Source organism: Passer montanus, unplaced genomic scaffold, assembly GCF_014805655.1.
Source record: "Passer montanus isolate IOZ18808 unplaced genomic scaffold, ASM1480565v1 scaffold136, whole genome shotgun sequence".
Classification (NCBI taxonomy): domain Eukaryota; kingdom Metazoa; phylum Chordata; class Aves; order Passeriformes; family Passeridae; genus Passer; species Passer montanus.
In genome coordinates, this window is record NW_024360497.1 from 27,932 (window position 1) to 50,594 (window position 22,663).

The following is a 22,663-nucleotide window of genomic DNA, read 5'->3' on the forward strand; positions in this document are numbered from 1 at the left end:
TGGGAAGTGTTCTGGGTTGTTGGTTGTTTTGGGGTTTTTCTTCTGTCAAAGAACACTTCATTTTCTGTAAATAACAAACACATTATGGGGAAAGTTTCTGCCTCTCATCAGTCCAACAGTCCAAGACCACAGGTGTGATCTTGAAGATTACAAGATGCTAGGTAAGGCAGCACATTGTTTTATGTGCTAGACTGCAGCTCCTATCTAACCTCTCTGTAACCCACAAGAAAGGGTTTCAGGTGATACTGGGGCAGCTGCACAAGACAGCAATGGTTGAGTGCTAAGTGGATCACCAGGGCAGAATAATCCCACCTAAGCACACCAACAGGAACAGGGGTTTCAGCCTTATCTTAGCATGGAACACAAGATGACACTTTTAGGGTCTGGTAGAAATTAACCCAACTGTGAAATCATGTGAAAACTGAACTTTTGTTTGGGCTGTGAATTCTTTAATAAAAGGGTTCAATAGAGTTAAGCTATTTACAGACCTTCCAGAGTTTATACAGTCTAAGAGCTGAAATACAGAGAAGAGGTCTGCAGTTTATGTAAACAAGGTGAAGTCAGAAGAAAAAATATATTCACCAGTTTAAGATGCAGGCATTAATCTGGAATTCAGAACAAGGAAGAGAGACTGCTGCTGACTAACTCCAGGCTCTCAGACTGCCCATTGCAAGGCTTTAATGTCGTGAGTGAGCACAACTGTTTCTAACCATGGGTTTAGGCACATATTTACCTTACGCTGTAATTATGTTGGAGCAAGGGCCCTTTCTGCTGAAGCCTGTGCTCTAGAAAGAGGAAACTGAAGTCCCTGACTTGGGGGGAAGGCACAGCATAAGGGAAATGCCAAATGCCTGAACTGGTCACTGCTCTTCTATAGCAACTTCAGCTGGGTAAACCTGCAAGAGCTTATCCAAGTTACACACAATGACTCACAATAGGAGGGAACCACCTATATTTTGCACAAACTAAGACATTTAGGTACAGTTTAGGAAAAGTGTCGCCCTGTTTTTTAAGATTTTCTAAGCCTTCTGATGTTTACGTTCTTGTAACAAATTTTCTCACACACTTTCTGTAAATAACTTATTGTTCTGCATTCTTTTATGGAGGAGGAAAAATTTTATAGATTGTTGGTTTGTCCAGTGTCGTAGGAGAGGTGGCACTTTCACCTTCCAATCCACTGTCACTTCTGGAAATCTGTAAATGTTGGAGTAGGAAAATAAACTACCCCTTTTTTACCTCAAGAACAACGTGTTCACATCATGCTTTTTTGTGTCTTAAGAGTGACAAAAAAGCCCCATAGTTATAATGCTCCCTGTAGACAAAAGAGAGTAACAGAGCTCCTAACATCTGCTCAGGGTGTCCCCCCCAGAAGCAGGCATACCTGAGCTGAGTTTTTGTCAACATAGATGTGGATAACTCCTCCATGTTTGTTACATTCCTCAATCACATCATCTTTAATTTCTGTGTCCCAGCCAGCTTCTTCTTCACTGTACAGGGGAAGGAAAAACAGGACAGAGATATTGTTCACACAAAATCCACCCCCAAAACCCATTAAACACACTCCTGCAACATTCTGATTTCTTTCTTACATGTTAAAGTCATTGACAAATGCCAAACAGACAATAATAAATCACTTACGTTTGAGGATTAAACATGTTGGAAAGCTGGAAGCACTGTGTTGCAAGTGGTTGTACAGAAGCAGCTGCAGCCAGAACTGTTGTAATGGAAAAAACCCGAGACATTAGCATATCTAAGAACCTGCTATGCATGGCTCTAATTTATTCAGTATAAACAGCTCTGACTAAAGAGAAAGTGAAGGCAGGAAAGCAAAACGCAGAACCAGACACTACTGATGATAAGATATATTTAAACAGATCAATACAAAAACCAGCACACTATGAATCACAGTTGAACCTGAAAAGTGAAAATATAATTGTGTACATTGATTTTGGCAGATTTTCCATTTGAACATTATTAAAAGGCATTTATCTTAACTTGCATCTAGAATATCTGCCTGAGTTTTATGGCAGCAGCGCCTTTTATGTTTTGCTCCTCATAGAAGCCCAACAGCAGCTCAGGACAGCACCAGCTCAGCTGACTGGACAGCAGAGGACAGACAACCCTGGGGAATTTTTAAAACCCGTTTTAAGCACCTGTTTCAGAGGTGTACCTGCACTTTTATCCCTTGAAAAGGCTGACTGAAGGAAACATCTGACGCATGAAATTGCTCTTTCCCTATAACTGAAATTTTTATTACTTGTCATTTACTGCTGCTCATCATGCCAATAACATTGTGTTAAACACTGTCCCACAGGCTGCCCTTCCATAGGCTTCAGGCTGCTGTCAATGGAGCTGCAATAACAGCCCCCTTCCCCTTATACTTCACACATTAAGGGTTCTGCAGTCAGATAAGGAGCAATTCAGAGACCGTAAACCCAAACTTCTGATTCTCAAATAACCCCTCTAAGGCAGGGAGAACACTCCTACTCAATTACAAATACCAGCCCACGCATTTTCTTGGACTAGTACATGGCTGGGGAATGCTACCAACACTGGAGAAAATGCAACCAAGAATTTTCAGTCAAAAAAATCAATCACAGCATGATTCCCCACAGACAACTAGACAACTAAGAGAACACAATTTCTCAGGTATGGGCAAACCCTATACCAGAAGAATTTCCCCTGCAGACACCTGACATAAAATCTACTAACTACAAGTCATATCAAATGCTAGTTTACCTTCATTCTGCTGGGACAGTCTTGTTTGTAAATCTGAAGAAAAACACAGAGAAGTTAATTAGTATGCTTGCTAGCATCACTGTATCATCACCTGCCAACGAGGTTGTTCAGCTTGTATTTCTGTGGTTAAGAGCTTATTCCAGTATCACTGTTCCTCTCTAGTTGTGAGTTGTTTTACTAATTTCAGCTTCTCTACAAGAATGTTCTGTACTTGACAGATTCTGTGACAACAAAGCATTTTAAAGAGAAACAATACCTTAAAAGGACAGACATGACCATGTACCTTTAATTAAATGTATCACTCCCAACTTGCTTTTGCTGTGATTGAGGTCTTTACAAGACATGTTTTACTCCATGAGAAAATAATTACAGTAATTCTGACATGCATTAGAGGTGCATGTCAACACCAACATCTTTACTACCAGAAAGCAGTTAAGCACACAGTTATTCAAACCTGACATTCTTAAAGCAGTTATTAAATTTCATTTCAAGTAGAATAAGGCAATATTTAATCTGCTATGCTTTCATACAGATGGCATAATGATACAAGTAACTTTGGCATTTTTCAAATTCTAAATCTTTTCCAATTTTCAGAACATGTAATTGGCCTAGAAAACATTATTTACTTGTTTAACAACATACACTTGTCCCAATTCAAAGTGATGGGAATAAACAAATGCAGACTTTCTAGCCATTTCCAAGTATATGACATCTTTGAACTAACAGAAAACTTCAGAATTCAAGAACTGTAAGTATAAGCCCTTTTAATCATGGTTCCACTTAACATACACTAGATGCGAGAAGACTGAAGCAAACAATCGCCTTAATTCACTCATTTACAGAATAGCAAAGTGATGAGCACCAAGTAAGTTTCCAAGCTTACTTGGAAATACCTGAAGGCACCAGGTATCAACAACTTATCCCCTTTCTAATAAAACCTCCTCCAGAACACTGAAGAACAAAAATAAATGTTTTTCTCTAGATTTTCCTCATGTGCCTTTCCAAGTGTTTTGCAAAGAACACGTACCAGGAGCCATACTGAAAAGCAAGGGCTGGAAGGAGTAAGCTCTCAAGGCTGAGCTGCAAAAAGAGCTGGCCATGTTTGGCATGTTTTCCATCCAGATCTGAAGCCACCAAGTCCTCACCTCCATAGAATGAGAAATATCACAATAGCAAAGGCTGCCTTAGCCTGTATTCTTTGCAGAAACTCCATGGTCTTGGACAAATCTGTAACTAATTACCTACTTAATTAATACTCAGACTCCTTTGAAAACAAAGGCATTTGAAAGAAACCCGCAAATATCCAAACTCCCAATTTAGATGAGGACAGACACTTTTCTTGCTGCAATTCCAATCCATCATGTCCAGCTGAACTTGTCTATGTGGGTCAGCCTGGGGGTCTACAGCCAAATGCTCCAGAATTCCTGCCCCTAACATGGTAAACCTGCATATATCACCAATGCAAATTCTGTCCACGGCCAAGTAAGATCTGTTCTAAACACAGCAAAGTCAGCTACCACTATCTTGTGCAACAGTATCACAGGTTAATTATCTACCATGCTTGAAACATAACCTGCTGCTCACCAAATCTTTTATCAGCTAACTGGATTCTCTTGTTGCTCATGACTGAAGAACAGTCCTGTCCTCTCACTTCTAAAATCACTCAGAATTATGAAACTGTCACTCTATACTGTCAATTCATGTTTCCCTACACATAGTTTTAAATAGTATGCAGAAACTAAAATTTATACATCTGACCAATTCAAAGTAACTTTTCCAGTATGTTCTTACATAACACCTGTAAGAGCAGCAAGTCTAGCATGATGGGAGTACATGTTTAGTGTACAGAGAAAGCAGAAATACAGACATATCAAAGCGTTTTGTCTCTTAAAATATAAAGTTTATTCTGAAATCCAGATGGCTTTAAATAGGCCAAAGCCTGCCAAGCATCACCCAGTGTCTTGAGTCATTACTTAGAACAGAGACCAAGTAGAGGTCCGTCCAGGATGATAACAGCTATCCCATCCCCTTCCTCTTTTGCAGCACACCATGTCAATTTCTCCCATAAACAGATAGCTCCTTCCCCAAGTAAGGAATGCTTTGTCCCAGAAAACATTGGAAGAATGTTCTATAGGCTGACTATTTTAAATTTCCTACGTTCAGAAAGAGAACAGGGAGTACACAGTGACAACTGATCAGCTTCAAATTATTTTTCCTGCTGGATGGCCAAATTCTCAAGGGCCCCTAAAACTAATTCTTTACTTTCCCTACTTTAGTTTGATTGACTCTCTCTTGAACACAGATTATCAGAAGTGTTTGCAGATGTATTACACCTCAGATGCTCAGGCCTACCTGCCTCTAGGAACACAGCTAATATTTCAACGATGTATCAAGCTGCCAGGTCACATTCTGCCACTGAAAAACTGAAGCATTTAGATATTTTCCTCCTCCCAGGCAATTCTTCCATTGCTAAGCTCCCAGAACTATGCAAGTGAAATTTGATTTAACCATGACAAGGTGAACCATATTCAACACCCCAAGAACTTCTTGCACCTATTTATTCACCTCATTTCTACTGCTGACCATTTTCATTCATGTAAATATTACACAAGAGCAGCCCAACACCTGAACTTTGGCTTTAACAATAGCCTCCAACTTTCCCCTGTATAAAAATCCTTCTTTCTCCAAGCCAGCTTCTTGACACACCTCGTACTTCCTATATTACTCACTTCTCCAGTTTAATAACTTCCAAATGACAGGAATCTAAAGAACAGCAAGAAGCTGCTCCTCCTTAGCCAAGGAAACACAATTTAATCAATGACTGTTGGTCCATACAGTTTCTGACAGTATGCTATATTTTTGTAATATTCTCTGGTTTACCCTTCTTTACTATGACTTCTGCAGGAGCAAAGTCTACTCAGTAACGGGACCAGAATCTGGCCAGACCACATTCTTCTTCCTTTAAGTGTACTTCAAGTGTAATTTAGAGTCACATGTTTCAGCTATATACCATATCATGGACTTAAAATGTTTATCAACAATACCAGAGGTGAGACCTCATGTTTCATACATGTACTCCATCATTCATGTCATGGGAGTTTTACTCCTCTGAACTGTTTACATTAGCCTCTTACTTTTACCATTCTTCCTACCTTGGAAGTAATTTTCTTATTCATTTTTGAACTACATATTCCTAGCTTACCTTCCTCCAATTCTGAACTTTATGACCAGTATCCCCACTAGCTGAGGCAACTAAATACATAGAAACATCTTGGGAGTAGTTTTTCATCCACCTGAATGATTTTTTTTTTTCTTTGAGACTTGATAAATTTTCATCTATTGCTCTTTTATCTTTAACAACGTCTAACTCAATCTGACTGTTGGCAGACAATTATCTTTTATAGTTTCCCAAACTAAAAATATTGTTTTATTATCAGTCATTTTTCTTATTCTTTATAGGCTGTGTGGTCATTCCTCATTTCTTTTAAGGTAGCTGATCACTCAGGTTTACCGTGGAGCCCACACTAACAGAATTTTTTCTTCTTTCTGTAGAATACAGATCCAACACAGCATTAGCAATGTGAAACAGAAGAAACTTTTTACATCCTGCCTGTTCAAACACCCAAGTTGCTCAGACCAGATGACTTAATTGCCTTGTTTCTTCGACCAGTTAAGACTTGTTTGTGTATCCTTCCATTTAAATGTGAGCAACTCATGATCCCTCAAGTCAATGGTCATTTCTATTCTCATCCATAACATCTTCATTACTTACCAAATTGAGTTTAAAATAGAATCCCCTCTTCATGAGTCAGTGAGTGTTTGATGAAGAAATTTGTCGGATATCACATCCAGGAATATCTGGGCCCCACCATTATTACTAGCAATTCTTCTCCAATCTGTATCGGGGAAGTTAAAGTCTCCCACAATGACATAATTCCTGGTAGTAATTTTCTCTAACAAGAGTAAAGAGATCTTTAATCCATAACCAAATCTCACTTTGGGGATAGCTCATGACTCTATGGCAGCAAAAAGCTTAATCTTTTTCCAAAGTTATTTAAGTTGCATATGTCTGCATTATTCCTTTTGTACAATACAAGTGGAATGAACAATGCTACCCCTACCACCTTTATTTCTACAGTTGCTAAACATGCATCACCTGTATCCAGCCTCATCATTTATTTCTCCGCAGCCATGTTTTTTCATGCTGATTCTATACTACCTGAACCATTCAGCTGTGTCAGACATTTTTGGCCATGTTCTTGATTTAGTGAGCTTGGACTTTTTTGACCTTGTTTCAAATGAGGGGGAGGAAAATGACTGGTTTTTTTTTAAACACTATTCTGATTTCTAATTGCTGACGTGTTTCTACATGAGACTGCCACACCACTATATAAACTGCATACATGCTGATCTAACTTCACCAGTTGTTAGCTTTCCTTCTTTTTCTGGACTAGAAACACTTTTTCCTTGCTACTGTATGTTTTTCATCCTTCTCAAACAGGCAACCAACATTTTTCTGTCACTAGCCAGTTTCTTTTCCTTAGAAGGGCACATCTCTAGAACAACTCTATTATATTCTTTTAGCAACTGTCTACAGCTTCATATGTATGCTCTTCTTATGACTGCACCTGACCTTCAGTAACATGATTCAGACCTATCTTATTAAGTCTGAATCATTTTCATCACAAGCTCTGCTGGAAGGCAAAAAACAATGCCACCTTTTCTTTGCTAGTTTCCTGACACTTCCCACATATTCTAGCATCTGGTTATTTGTGACATTCAGGTCCTTTCTACTGTTATGACAGTTTCATATCCTTTGTTCATAGCAGTAATCAAAAGTAGCAAAAAAAAAAAAGAAAAAAAAACCTTCAGAGAAGTTACTCCCTGCTCTAGCTCTCAAGACCCCATTAACAATTTGTTTTTCAGACCCGTTATGAACTAAGCAGCAGCAATCATATCCCTCAGCCTCATTCCAGCACATCCACCTGCAGAACACACAGAGAACCATAGCCAAATCCAAGCAACACACACATTCCCTGACATAAAATGTCTTTCCTCACGAGGACATATGCTGTACAAACACTGCTGCCATCTTTACAGTATGTCCCCCATAAAGTCCTAATAACCTTCCTGCCCCTTGTACAGCTCTGGTTTTCCTATTGGGGTCAATCCCCTTCCAATTCTGAGCCTGCCATTTTTAACAGTCAACACATATACTGCAGTAGAACATACAAATCCCCACTAGCACAGAGAATAGTGAAGAGATGAAGGCTTGGGGTGAAAACCAGCAAATTTGGAAAAATGTGCAAAATTAATCACACCCATCCAAATTGTGATATACTGTTATTAGTTATTTGCCTATGGTTTTGCAGTGTTTTACAGTTTGTAAAACATGCTGCAATACCTCATTTCTAAAGACCAAAAAACATAGTTAAGTACCTCCTGTCTCAAATTTATAAAGTAATTTTTTTTAAAAATATATAGGTCATCATTTCTTACCTGTCACAGCTCCAAAGGCCAAAGATCCACTCATCTGCAGAGCCTGCTGTGCAGCTGGAGGAATCTGCAAACCAGTACCTGGAACAGAACATAGAGAGAACTTGGAGTAAGCCTTTTCATTCAGTTAGGGATGCAGTAATGGAAGTATTGGAAATCTTCCTGTTGTCAAAAGATAAAAAATATCATGCATTTAAACGTTTCTTTCATTTATCCTAACAGATCTGTGGAGTGTTTCAATTCAAATTCGGCAAACTTCTTCAACACTTGTTATCCAACACTGCACACACCTTCTGCAAGTCGTGCCATCAACTGAAGGCGACCAGTTGTTCCCAAATCAATTCCAGTCCGTTCCAACTCATCACTGTCCAAAAATGAGCTAGCACTGGAAGCATCAGTACGCTCAGTTACATGTCCAACTTTCATTGGCCTCCCAGCCAGCTCAAATCCATTGAGTTGTTCCAGGGCCTTTTTGGCACACTCAGAGTCTGAGAACTGTAGATCAGAAAAACACAAACTCAGTAATACTTGTCTACAGGAGTCAGCAACACTTCTACTATATGTAATACTCACAATTACACAAATAGGAAAAACTCTTCTAGATAATAGCAACAAGCTAACATACATGTGCTCAGAATTTTTCATTTAAACCAAACACACATATTTTGGTATCTACTGTCTCACAGTTAGGTACAATATATTTAAATATATTGCTGAAGATACAGCATCTAGATACTGCAATCAATAGAAGTCATGGCTGTGGCTCTCTTCCAAGAGTGACACCCAATTCCTTTGCAACCTTATAACTGCCATGGTATTTACAGGTTATTCCTAACAGATATTCTGCTTTATGTTGTGAAACATCAAAATAAACACAAGCATTTTATCAGTGTTAAAACCATCAAGTATGAACTATACAGTAAGTTTGGTTTCATTTGTGTCCACATGCCAGAGGTCCCAGCCAAGACTTTTTTCCCCATGACAAATTGAGAGGAAATTGAGTTAGGAAACTCAAGTTCACAAAACTGTGTACCTGAGGGTAAAGAGGAAAGATGCTTTCAACTGAAAGTTTCAGCCCCAATTATTTCCCCTAAAAAGCTCAAATTCTATTATTTTCAGCTATAAAAAACACCAGTCTTTACTAGTGTATTTGCCTGCAGAAGACAGAATTTGCTTTTGCAGGCAACTGACTGACTACAGAGGAAACTATTCCCATGTAAACATTATCACTGCCCTTTCTCAATACCCAGAGAACCATTAGAAACAAAGAAAAAAGCCAGTGGTGCATCCTGCAACATGACACTTGTGAAATGGGATATATAGTAATCAAGCAGCAATTTAGTACCTCCTATGCATATGTAACAAATTTAGATTATGCATGGTTTATTATGTTTAGATTGCTACTATATAACCACACAGATATAATATACACAGGAAGGTTAATATGTAGAGATATACTCCTACATGGGAAGGTTACACTCAGAAATCATCTTAGAAACCTGGCAATTCTAATCATACCGTAATGAATCCATATCCTTTTGAGCGTCCAGTTTCACTGTCCATCATGAGCTGAATACTTTCAATCTAAAGATAAGAATAAAGCTATTTATTAACAGACACTTTGGAACAAACCCCAAGAATCACAACACAACATGAAAACAGCCCTGTCAAACACACATACATGAATGTGTGAAACTATTAGTTTTTTTTAATTAGTCTCTCATTCCTTCCTCATTTCAAAATCAGTATACAGACAGCTAAATAGGTACTTGCATAGCAAGAGAAGCAGGTAAAACATAAGGGTTTTGAGCTCATCTATGGGTAGAGGCTTGATGCTGAATTCTAGCAGAATAAGCATGCAGACATGATGAGATCGTAACTGAAACACACTGATCATGGCACCTCATATGCTGAGAAACTGTTTTACTAAGTAAGAAAAGCAGTATGCCTGACTGATGAAGGTCTTTAAGAAAAAGCTGTATGTTTTAATAACTATTGGTACATGGGAACTCCTAGAAGTTTACAGTTACTGAATTTAAAACACATCACTGAGGTATCCATTAGCTATAAAGTAGCATTGGGAAGGACTGGAGTATACGGAAGAAGCAAAGATCTTCACAGGCCTCCATATAAGCCTCCTAAACTACCTTAATCCTACTGCCAGACCTTGATGGAAGAAAAAACTCCCAAACCACCAGATGAGCAGCCACGTACATTAAATTTTATCAATTGTAGCAATTTTCCAGGGTTTTGCGCAAGAGATTTAAAGGGATAGGCATACTGAGTCTGAATAAAGCATGTGAAAAGCATATACTATATGTATAAGAGGCAGAGTTTATACCCAAACACAGTAGGCAAAACCCTCAAACAGACTTCTTTTTACCCATTAAGAAGCATATTGAATACCTAACTTTTCCCCTATGTAAATGATATATACACCAGTACGGCTAACATATTGTAACTCCACAAGAAACTTCAGGTTTTATCTGCTCACTTCCATAATTCTTTCTACATAAACTTACTATCATGCTACCATGCTGCTGCTCAATGTTCAGGAGTGACAGTGGTCCCAACTCAGAGCTGTCTGTATAGGACACACTGCTAGTTTATGGTCTTAAAATCAGCTAAAGCTGCAGCAAAAAGTCATCAGAAACATGACAGATAGTACTATTCTCAGAGATCTCTGATTTTTGTGTTTTAACCCATGAAATGAGGCTTCCATTCACAATCCTGAAAGGGAAAGATACAAGCTGCCAGAGCACGATACAACATCGAGAATTGTTCTGCTTTTTTTTCCCCCCTGCTCCTCAATTTCAAGTATTCATTGAATTCTGAACTTTCTAAGACCTGCTATTCTAATTCACAGGACACCACCACAAATCTAAGTTCTCATCTGCTCTCCAACACTACCCACATACCTAAGGCCTGTGGATGCATGGGCACAGCAGTGCAAGAAAGCCACAAGTGTTTTGTGAGTATGAAGCTGAATTATTTCCAGAAGCTGCCAGGGCTCTACAACTAAGCTAGGTTTTTCAAATAAACTACTCTAACACAACATGCCAAATTAAAGTTTACCCTGCCAAATGGCTCGAAGATTCCTCGAAGCATATCTTCAGTTATATTGAAGTGTAATGATCCCACATAGAGCCTCATAGGACCAGCACTGCCCTTCTGCAGATTATTTGCCATTGCTGCTGCTCTGTTTTTCTCTGCCTAAGGAGAAAATAAAAATTCACTTCAATAAGAAATCAATAAAAAAATCTCTAACATATGAAGTAAATATCTATCAGACCTAAACTAGAAGATTCATCAAACAGAGAAGCTGTTGCGTGATCTGCAGTCTATTCATCAGACTTGAACTTAAGAGCTACAAAATCCAAGACCATGACCAAGTAGAGAGACAAGAGACTCCAAAAGCCTTCAAACTGAACAACTTCATGCAGAATTCTGACTTCTACCTAGTAAATTATCTGGAAAGCATACGCAATACAGCCTTCACTTCTGTAATACTATTAACAATTTCTTTACTGTTACTTGCTTAAGATCTGTATTTTCCTAGTAGCTTTACACATCTTTAAATCATGTTAATTTGCCTGTTATCTATGAGAAACAAAGGTCCATTATCACAAGCTTAAATAATCATCCTTGTTCAGGTTTTCCTAATATTCAGTGGTAGCCAAATTTTCAAACTTTTAAGTTTCTCATCAAAACACAGGAGGCATAACTCAGCATGAACAAAAATGAGGTTTACAATTCCTTACCTGAGATGCCTGTACTATGATAGGGACACCCAGGACTCTCTGTCCAGTCAGTCCTATTGCCAGGGGCACTGAACTAACATCAACAAATTCAACATAAGCAATCCCCTTTGAACGTCTGGAATTTCTATCTGAAATCATTCGCACATCTCGAACCTGAAAGGCAACAACAGAGATGGAAATACTTTTAGAGAAAGAGGAAAAAACCTAATGCAGCCTATTTCTCAGGCACATATTAATACTGAGAATTATTTGCCAAGCCAACAGTTTTAATTCTACAGCAGCATACACCTTTTGCAACAAACGTATCCCAGAGACAAGCTAGAACTAAAGCTGTTTTGTTTTGTATGTGACAGAACTTGCAGCATGCTAATGCTTTACACCAGAACCTTACAGCTGATAGAATAAATGAAGTTTTTCCAACTTAGAAGTTACATGAATTTTCAAATGACACTATAACTGATAGACCTATCTGAAAAAAGAAAACATGAAAAATGAAATTGAGTCAGAATTACATCAACATGTTTTGCCTCACATCACATGAACAAGCAACTACTGAGAAGCTACATTTTTGTGTTCAAAGCTTTTATTAGTTCATTGTTAATCCCTCTTTGCACAGGGATGTACAGGATGCTCCAGAAAGCCACATGCTTACAATTCTGAAAAAATACCAAACTTGAGGCAAAATACAAAATTATTTTAACTTCCCTATCAATTACCTTCCCTACTGTAGAGAAAAATTCTTCCAGGTCTCTTGGTCGAATTCTTGCAGCCAACTGCATGCAGAACACTGTTCGAGCATCCCTCTCTTCAGGGGTAAGATTATCAATAGGTTCTCTGGAAAGAGTAAAGTTCAGCTAAAAAATCAACTGAATTAAGATAACTCATCTATGGACCACAAATGACACACTAAGCAATCAGTACTTCACAGTCTAGGAAAAAAAAAAAAGCCTGCTGTATTAAAGAAAGGCGGCGAAAAGAACTGAAGGGAACACCAAATATTCACATGGTAAGTTATAACATGACTGAATATCCTATTTCAACTGTGAGCATCAAATATCACTGGAAAATTCTATTTTATGTGCAAAAGCATAAACTGAGGTTTTGCTACTGTCCAGAATTGATATCAGGTACTGCTATGGAGCTTACATGTCCTTTTCATCAGAAAGATGGAACGACAAGAATACAAAAGCAGATAGGGCAAACTAGCACAGATCGGCTATCCAAATTCTCAGACAAGAAGTGTGGGCTAGGTTTTACCAACTCACATCTGGCATTTACCCAGTCACTTTGGAGTCACTACAGCCACCGCATAAAACAAGACTAACATCCATGTAAATAGAACTCGCAATCCTCATTGCCTAGTTTCAGCTTGTTAACCCATAAAGAAGTATGAATAGTGAATTACTTTGATCCTTGACACATTAAGAACTAGAATAATATTAACTTCAATACTGAACTATTAGCTGACATTAGATGTACCACTGTTAATGTATTAAAGCTTCAAATCTAAACAAATCTGACTTGTACTCAAGTGCAAGTTACATATGCAGTAGCATGGTGTATCCTGGATTGAGCTTCCATCCATGTAGCATGTATTTTTATTAAATTAATCACATAGATATTAATCACTTAGAAAACACAAGAACAATTTAAACATAATTATCTCAGTAAGAGTTTGCTAGTCACTGAAAAACAAAATGAGATTGGTTGAATTTAACTGCATTAATGTAAAAGAATAATCTCATTAGCAGCTATCTCAATCCTACTCCCTTAAATAAGAAGACTAAGTAAGAATGGCTAAGCAGCTCCTGGATTGCAGAGGCATATAGCCTCTCGACAAATAACACTAATAAATACTGGACAGCAAAAAGAAGCATTTGCACTTTCCCATTCCATACTCTAGATTAAGTACGACTCATCAGAAAAGCTAATTTAAATCACAATTAATGAGGGAAAGACTGAAAATACAGAAACATAAAAAACAAACAAATCAAGATTTGTTTTCCAAACAGACATTATTTACAACCTCTTACAATGTGGGGAGAAAGCAACATACTACCAATGCTCTTCTCTCACTGGCTTTCTGAATGAATTCCAGCATCACTTATGAGTGTAAACTGGAGAGCAAGTAGCCATACATTATTTCACCATCACTTTTCCAACTTGACAAAAACAAACCAACCCAAACACACGTCAAAAAAAAAAAAAAAAGTCATACCTAACAGGACTTTTGTCTTTTCTGAAAGGACTTTTGCTTCTGGAGCGACGTCTGCTAAAAAGAAAGATCAACAAGATTACAAGAAAACCTTCCAATAAACCACTCCTGGTTCTAAATAAAACCTATTAATGATGCAATGAAAAACAGAGAAAAGTCAAAAACCTTAATTTGATGCTGTGAGGCAGACCAATCTTCCCTCTGATGGCGCTGTTGAATTTTGGACCAGAACTATGGTAGAAGAAAAGACAAGACACCTGAGTACGTGAATTCAAAGTGTCCTGTCTGTACTCACGCTCCAAGTGCTCACCCACCCTTGCCTCTGAACTTGTCATCATTTCCATTAGCAGCACCCACAGCATGCATAAGATAATCAGCTAGTTGTCCATACATGCAGCACTTCAGACCATCAGGAACAGAAGATGATCCCCTCCCACTTTCACCAACATCACAAAATCCCAGAATATGCAGGACTCTTTGTGAGACAGTCAGTCATGGCACATTGGTATATGCAAACTATTCTGAGCTACAGTTACTGTTATAATCATTTTCACCTGCTTTTTTGTCCACAAGCAAGTTCTACATACTGACAACTGCAAAGCATAACATTCATGGCCTTGAACTCAGCTTCAGAGATGTATGCCAAGTGGTACTGGCAGGATTACTTGCTCAAGTGTAACATTTTAAAATCAAAAGTTCCAAGAAATTTACGGTGCAAGAGCAAACCAAAGTGGCTGCATGCAGACACATGCAAGAGACACATGTTCACTAATGGCTCTAACCACTTAAGTGCTGCAAATAGGTAAATGAAGCTTCCTTAAAATTCCTAATGGCCATCAAACCACAGAAGCAGTGAACCCAGCAGTCAGATGTACACAGACACATAACCACAAAAGGAATCCAATCTCTTGACTGAATCTCATTTAATTCTTCAGGCATCACAGTGACTCTTGGAACACACTGTAATCTGCCCTTTGCTTCCATTTTAAGGACAGTCCTCTTTCTAGTTAATGGGGCACCCAGGAACAGACTGATCCATCCTATCATGCTCCCCCTGAATTTGATCTCCTGGTAGTTGTTCAAAAGGCAAAGAACAACACCTGTTAACATTCTTCCTGTATCACCACCAAGTGCAGAGGCACTCTGCACAGACTGAATACTGTGCACTGGGCTTTGGCTTTCCATCTGTACACAATTGATTCTTTCTGCTGTTGCTAAAAATTGATGTAAAACACCCTGAAAGACGCAGTGGGCTGAAGACACTAAGTAGTCTTTCACTAAATCCATTTGGCAACGCAATTTGTCTGAAAAATGTCTTCTTGCTCCTCAGTGGAGCAGTAATGCTTATAGTTAAACTCAGCATCCACCACAAGGAGGAGGATGCCCATTTTTTAAGCATGTTGTGACACAGTTAGAAGTAGTGGGCCAAGATCCAAAACCGTGCTGGCCAGGTTAAAGCAAGGGAAACATGGCCCTGTACAACACTGGGGAAAAAAAAAAAAAAGAAAAAAGACCATTTAGAAACTACTCATGAAGATAGCTACTTACTGAGCAAAAATAAGACATAAAACACAGGCATATGTTGAGATGAGATCACAACTGATCAAAACCAGACCTTTTTTGCCCAGGATAAATTACTCCCTTTCCTGCTCAAGTCTAGACAAATTATTGCTGAAGTGTCTATTGAGGCTCTTCAGTATCTATGGAACAACTGCCAAAAGCTGCACCTGGAAATACTGGTACTAATTTCAGAGGCTACCTTCTTATCAGATATGGGACTACCTTGCACCTTCACATCAGATATAAAACGTGGTGCTCTCCATTTTAATTCAAATGCAGCCAGACAAACCAATTACAGTGACTCCATAACACTAACATGCAGACCAACTAAACATTAATAAATAGTTAAGACCATGAGTTCTCAAGAAAATGGTGAAAGAAATATTGTAAGTATTCGTCTAAATCTAATTAATAACGAACCCAAAACACAAACAACTGAGAAGTAAGTTTTCAAATACATGCAGAAAGTGGGGGTGGGGGTGGAGAGAAGAGGAAAGAAGGGCAGGGAAAACCCACAACACACCATAACTCCAAAAATCTCCATTTTCTTGCTTGACTAGTACTGTCTTATTTACAGAACTCCATGAGACCAACATTAAGAAACCCCAGACCACTGGAACAGACCAAACAGAAAACTGCCTAGGGCGAAGTGAGAGCCCAAATTATCTTCTCAAAATCAACAGTATACCCTTTTCAACAGTATTCTCTCTGTGTTTTTCTAAGGAGACTTGTTTGTAAAGCCATACATCTCAAGTAAAGTTTCTTCATTGCTTCTACTGTCCCCACAATTGTTGCCCAGTTCCTGCTAATCTGTATGGAAACACCATGTCACAAGCCATTAATCTCTGTGTCTAGGAGTCACTTTCTTTGTAAGCCAAAGCGCTGTGTGCAGCCAAAGCACACACTTCCACAAAACCTATGAGATGCCACAGGGCCCAACAATGGTCAGGTCAGAAGACAGCCAGCAAATGATCAGCTTTTACCTATTCATTCATATTCAAGATTCCAACAGAAAAATGTTGGACAAGGCAAACTTTGGCTAACAAAGTCCAGGAGAATCACAAGCAACTTTCAGTCATCACTGAAATAAACCTGTTTTCCTAACAGCTTTGTCTAAATTTGTGATTTCAGAATAGAAACAGGACGATCTAAGTGACTTCTACTTTCTGTTAGCAGCAGCTGGGATTTGCCCAGCAGATGTCTAAGCAAGACTACTCAGTCAAGTTTTCTCCTAAGAGACCTAATGATACAGCTATGTAACACTTAAGGGACAACATATGTGAAAATAACAGGAGGAAAAAAAAAACAACCCTGTGAACACTAACCAATGCAAGACAGTCACCTAATTTTAACCTAATTTAAAACTAAAGCATTTAACCACATTTCAAGCCTAAAGTGAGAAACTCGAAGTTTTCAGGTTCTCTGTAGCACCCTCCTCTCTTTTTCCTTCAGAATTACCTAAACTTTTTTCTGACTACTGCTGAGATGCCTCCTAATTGCTCTCAGCGGCAAAACCATCTCAGTTTACAGATAACCAGCTTGAAAGTGAGCCTTTATAAAGCTCATGAGAAAGAGCAAAAAATAAAATAGAAACCATTAAGCAATTTGTTCTAGATACTGCAGTCAGCTACAACCCTGTCAGCAATAACTCCAACCCAAAACTACTGGAACAGCCCCACAAGGAGAGACTCCATAAATAAATTCTCCAACCAGAAAGAGTACTCTGGCAGTCACTTTTGAAACACTGAACTTATGCCACTGAGACAGAGACAACTTCTTCAAATGAAAGCTCAGTATTGGTAGATCCAAAAGTGGTTGGTGATGCAGGAGGCTTTATCACCGAAGTTTTAATCTCCCTGAAATTCAGGGAAATTTAAAGGTGGGTCCCTGCATTTTAGGAGCCTTGAACAGGAACTCCACAATTCCTTCTCTTTCACACATTTAGAGCCAAAACTAGACTTCTGGAATCACATTAGCATGTTTATCATTTTAACAGGACCATTCATCATCTACAACTGAATGACAGCAACTGCTTGCTGACTGCCATCAGTCAACACAAAAGATTCTGGGACACATGTTCCTGCCCTATACCAGTTTTCCACAAAACCATCTAAACACACTAGAATTCTCCTTGGTTAAATGAAAGCAATGATTTGGCAACTGAAGCAGTGAACAAACTATCAAATGAATAGCACAACTATATACCCTCAGAGCATACTACATTATCCCCGTATCTTGTTCACTGTACCTCAACACCAGAGCAATCACCCAGAACAGCTATGGGAGACTGCCAGGATAGCAAAAAAAACACCTTGCTTACCTTTCTGGCATAACATATCTCAGTGCATTAAAACAGGCATGGGTTATTGTAGTAACATCAATACTTTCAACCTCTACTTGCAGAAATTATTTTGGAAGACCAGAACACTGGAAATCCCAAATTTCTCCAGGTGAAAAACCTTCTCACCCAGAGACATCAAGAAAAACAAAGAATAAAACCCTCCAACACAGCTGGAAGAATGCAGCAACTCCCAACTACAAGACAGAACAAAAGACATCCTCTCCACACAACACTGCACTGGAGGGAAGGATGCCAGCAGGCTTCATATACAGAACGCTAAAGTTTTTGATCAAGGTCCTCTGTACCTTGAGCCACAACAGTGGCACTGGCATAACCCAACCAGCTACTGTAAACTTTACGTGCAATAGAGTTGTAGGAAAACAACTCTGCACTGCTGAAATCTTTACAGCTGAAGTCCAGAGCAGTGTACAGAGGCTCTGACACTCAAGACAAAGGAAATGGAGGGCTGATATATTATGATCCCCACATACATAGGATTGATGATGCATAGGATGCCACTACACCTTAGAGGATCCAGGAACTGCAGCAGGCTTTCATTACGAAAATGCCAACATCCAGCTGACTTAGCACAGAGCGAGATCCTGAGACCTCAGGAAGTTTTTGTTTGTAGTCCAAGAGTACAAAAAGCCCGAAGAAAAACATCCAGGTTCATAAAATTGCACAAGCCTACAATTTATCAGATGGTAAACACTGTCTGCTCAAACATCCTGAGAGATTTCTCTATCATGGTGGCATCATATGTCATGATTAAAAAAATACATCCTTTTCAAATGCCTTCTTTTAACAGGATCCTGCATTCCAAGATTTGACAACAATTGAGATGAGACCCAGACAACAGCAGAGACAAACCGCAGCCTCAGGTAATCAATGAGAGTCAAGCATACAGCCCAGTTCCCACTGAGTTTCTGCAGAAAGAGGCAATGGGAAGCAAAAGGGAGAACCACAGTACAAACCAAACCATCAGAAACTGTACTGATGAAAAAACATCTTTTGAGAACTGATTTATAAATGCCTGGAACCACCTATTGCTCAAGTTCTATCAGCTAAATATCTGAGAGGAACGAAAGAATTCTTGTCAGCCTCTAAACAAGTCTGAGAAAAAAGCAGGGCAAATTTGCAACACATGGGCATTACTAAGACCCGATGCTCCCAGTTTGGCTGCATAAACATGGAATATGTTTGTGTGAATATCCATTTATGGAGTTAATGTTCAGGAACAGCAAGACAGTAAAAATCTTTAGTAATACAAAAAAAAAGAGGGTATGAGCCTGTAACCAAATTAACAGACTACTATTAATTTTTTGACAGTTAAACCATCAAGTTCATATACTTTAAACAGTCAGGACATGGAGAGAATTGTGTTGTTATACTGATTTTGTGATAAACTTAGTTTTCCACTCAGCTGTACACATTCTTTCATTTGCTTTCCCATCTCTGTGTTTGGCTAAGAATGAAAATCTAGAAGAGGAATATTACTATCTCCTTTTGCACTCTGTATTTACTGATTCTTCAACCAATCTCTCACTTTCTTTTCAATGATAATTATTGACCAATTTAGAAAGCAGAGAGTGAAACTTTAACCTTTCACATAGTAACGATGAAGCACACATGGAACTCTGAACAAATAACCTACTAGGGACTTCTATACCGGCCTCTGAATCTGCGATCTCTACTCCTAGACCGGCTGCGTCTGCGTTCTTTGCTTCTGCTCCGTTTCCTTTCCCGGCTTCTGCTCTTTTTCCGTTCCCGATCTCGGCTCCGTTTGCGCTCCTTACTTCTGCTCCTCTTTCTGTCATGGCTTCGACTTCGGCTTTTGCTCTTTTTTCTCCTGACAAAAAAAGTGCAACTTCAGATACACACGCAGTTCAGTGTTATTTACCCCACATTCCACAGTTCCTCTGATGTCACAGACACTGATGGGAAAAGTTTGTAGCTGTTGGTATTTGTACTTTTTATTGTTAAATGGGTGGCTAAGCGTGAGAGCAATCTTCTTTCATGAGCCACATGAAATCTGCAACAGCACATTTGTATTTTAAATTTTTTAATTGCTAGAGAATGCTTTCAGAAGAGTAAAAGGACTAAAAACCCACTTCCTATGTTAGACCTAGTACACAGCAGTTGCAGTACTTCATCTGGTGTTCAAACATACTTCACTATTTTAAGGATACATTATATAGCAGAAAAACAAAATGCAACAAAAATAGAAAGAAAGAGGCAAATCTGGGGGAAAGGAAGGTTGTTTCCTCCTAATACTCTCTGCCAATAGTCTTTAACATGCTGCTTTTAAGAGTTTTGCTTCCTACTTGCTACTCCCACTCATAAACCACTTGCTTTTTTAAGTCTATGGCTGTTAGAGGTTTGGGACAAACTGCAGATTTTTGTACCTTTACCAATTTACTTAGAAAATAGCATCTTCTAAAACCTATATGTCAATTGTACCTCATATTTGAAAACTACGTGCAGTAAGCAACTGTTCCATTACTGCATTTGGATTGACCACAATTTTTTTCTTCCACCTCAGCCTCAGATCACCAAAGCTTAGTCTCCTAGTTTCTAAAATATATCTGTAGGTATATATAAAACACGTGTTAAACAGATGCTCAAGCCATTACTTAAGACAGCAAAATAATCAACTTTGCTGCTAAACTTTCATAGTTTGAAACATCCTTTGTCATTGAATTTTTCCTCTTCTTCCTTTTGGGCCTTCTGATTGCAGATATTATCTTTTCTCAACATGGTCACTCACGCTTTTAAAAATTCTTTTAAAAGGGCACGTGGATTACAAAATGTTCATCCCTGTGGCTTTCTATGGCCATGTATAAACTAAGACTTCTAGTTAGTTTCAATTTCTGAAGTAAAAACATCCCTCATCTGGCACATCTTACTGAACCTAATTATTAATAGCTTTTGCTCTCCAATCTCCACCTAGGAAGGCCCACTCAAAGTATCTTAGTATTCATCTCTGAAGACAAGCATTTTGCAATTATGTTTTAAACACTATTTTTTTTTCCTTATCTGCCATAGTTTATTAGTTTCTTTAATATTTTTGTATGGACAGAGAAGTTGCTGCATCAAAACCCAATATTCAGAAGCTTCATAGTTTTTGATAGTTCTCTATTTCTGTGTGGTGTCATCAGAATCACTTAACCACACTTCCTGCTGTAATGCAGTTTGTTATGGTTAGGCACACACCATCCCTCTCCTCTAGGATCCATAATTTACCAACGTTTCCCCAAGGTAAACCCTAAAACACTCACTGTTAAAATAGCTCTGAAAAACACACCCTGAAGCTCACTATACTAACCAGTACCAGTAACTACTAACTGCAGCCACTCTTCACCAATGACAGGAGCTATTCCCTATCCAACAGGGGGAACCTGCTTTGCAGGCAAGGACTCCCAGCAGTCCAGATCCATGCTCTGCCTTCAAATCACAACTGAGCTGGACCTACAGGACAGACATCTAGTAAAAATGCAGATCCTTATTTCTTCCAATTAATAAAATGGACATCTAAGTATGATTTGACAATTACTGAAAGTTGCACATTGTTATTTATTTTTAAAGTTGCTGATGTTCGCTGTGGATTTTCCTTACAGTTTGAATCTTATTTCAGTATTTGCCCAATTGAAGTAGATAAAAAGTACCATTTGGACACAATTATTTTTTTTTAAAGCAAAGCAAGAAGTCTTGCAAACCCTGCATACACCTTTGTCTTCAGCAACACAGTACACTGTCACACATTACAAACAAAATAGTTATCTAAAGGTTATGGGGAACAAGAACTGTATCAAAATTAACTTCTAGAGCTTAAAAATATTGACAGCAACTGCTTTTGATGGGTTTTAGAGGTCTAAGCAGTTAGCATGAAAATTATTTCCACTGTTATTTAGAACACAAGTAAAAGCATGTCATCTGTATGATTTCAGAAGATGACAATAGCATACATGCTAACTTCAGTGCATTTCTGTAATACACAGCTAACTTTTTACTGTTTTGTAAACTATCAACTTTGTAATTTTTTTTCTTTTCATCAATTACCTCTTCACCAAATGATGTTTGTAAGGTAAGGAATTTATTTTACAGACTACACACCTTTTGGGTATCAGCAGGTGTTCACACCCTGGAATTATGCTTGCTGAGCAAGGTGGGCTTGTATTCTTGTTTTGTAAAAAAACTTGTATTATAAATTTAGATGTTTTCAAAGGGCAGGGATGTGGAGCAAGGCAATTCAACACTCTAAACCTTTTCAAGAAAGCACTGGTTTCTTTAAGTGCTTTCCCCTGCTCCAAACCACAATTCTACAACAAATAATTTCTTAAATGCAAAATCTGTTGCATAGTTAAAGTAAAAAAAAGAATTTAAATATGCTGAACATACTAAGCTGGTATTTTTACCTGATGCTAGGTGAATGTTTCTGCAATTTTGACTACATCCGTTGCAAAGGGTATTAACTACATTTGTAAACAAAAGAAAATTTCCAAATTGCTGCAACTGCCAATTCCAAGTTTTTTCAAATTATTTCCTTAAACA

General features: G+C 38.4%; 1 protein-coding gene across 17 annotated transcripts in view; it reads right to left on the minus strand.

The window, feature by feature from the left end:
* Positions 1–22,663, minus strand: part of RBM39 (RNA binding motif protein 39) — a 30,825-nt gene that overhangs the window by 2,719 nt on the left and 5,443 nt on the right. For 5 of the 17 annotated variants that reach the window (XM_039699528.1, XM_039699524.1, XM_039699525.1 and 2 more), the window contains 12 exons: positions 19,767–19,958; positions 14,377–14,442; positions 14,215–14,268; positions 12,713–12,830; positions 11,997–12,149; positions 11,311–11,448; positions 9,754–9,819; positions 8,526–8,730; positions 8,239–8,316; positions 2,740–2,772; positions 1,639–1,714; positions 1,382–1,487 (listed from right to left, as the gene is read on the minus strand). In XM_039699528.1, coding sequence (XP_039555462.1) covers positions 1,382–1,487; positions 1,639–1,714; positions 2,740–2,772; positions 8,239–8,316; positions 8,526–8,730; positions 9,754–9,819; positions 11,311–11,448; positions 11,997–12,149; positions 12,713–12,830; positions 14,215–14,268; positions 14,377–14,442; positions 19,767–19,958 — 1,285 coding nt within the window. Of the gene's footprint in view, positions 1–1,381; positions 1,488–1,638; positions 1,715–2,739; positions 2,773–6,511; positions 6,693–8,238; positions 8,317–8,525; positions 8,731–9,753; positions 9,820–11,310; positions 11,449–11,996; positions 12,150–12,712; positions 12,831–14,214; positions 14,269–14,376; positions 14,443–19,766; positions 19,962–22,663 lie in introns of those variants that run through there. The other 12 variants (XM_039699518.1, XM_039699530.1, XM_039699532.1 and 9 more) reach the window with 10 other exon arrangements.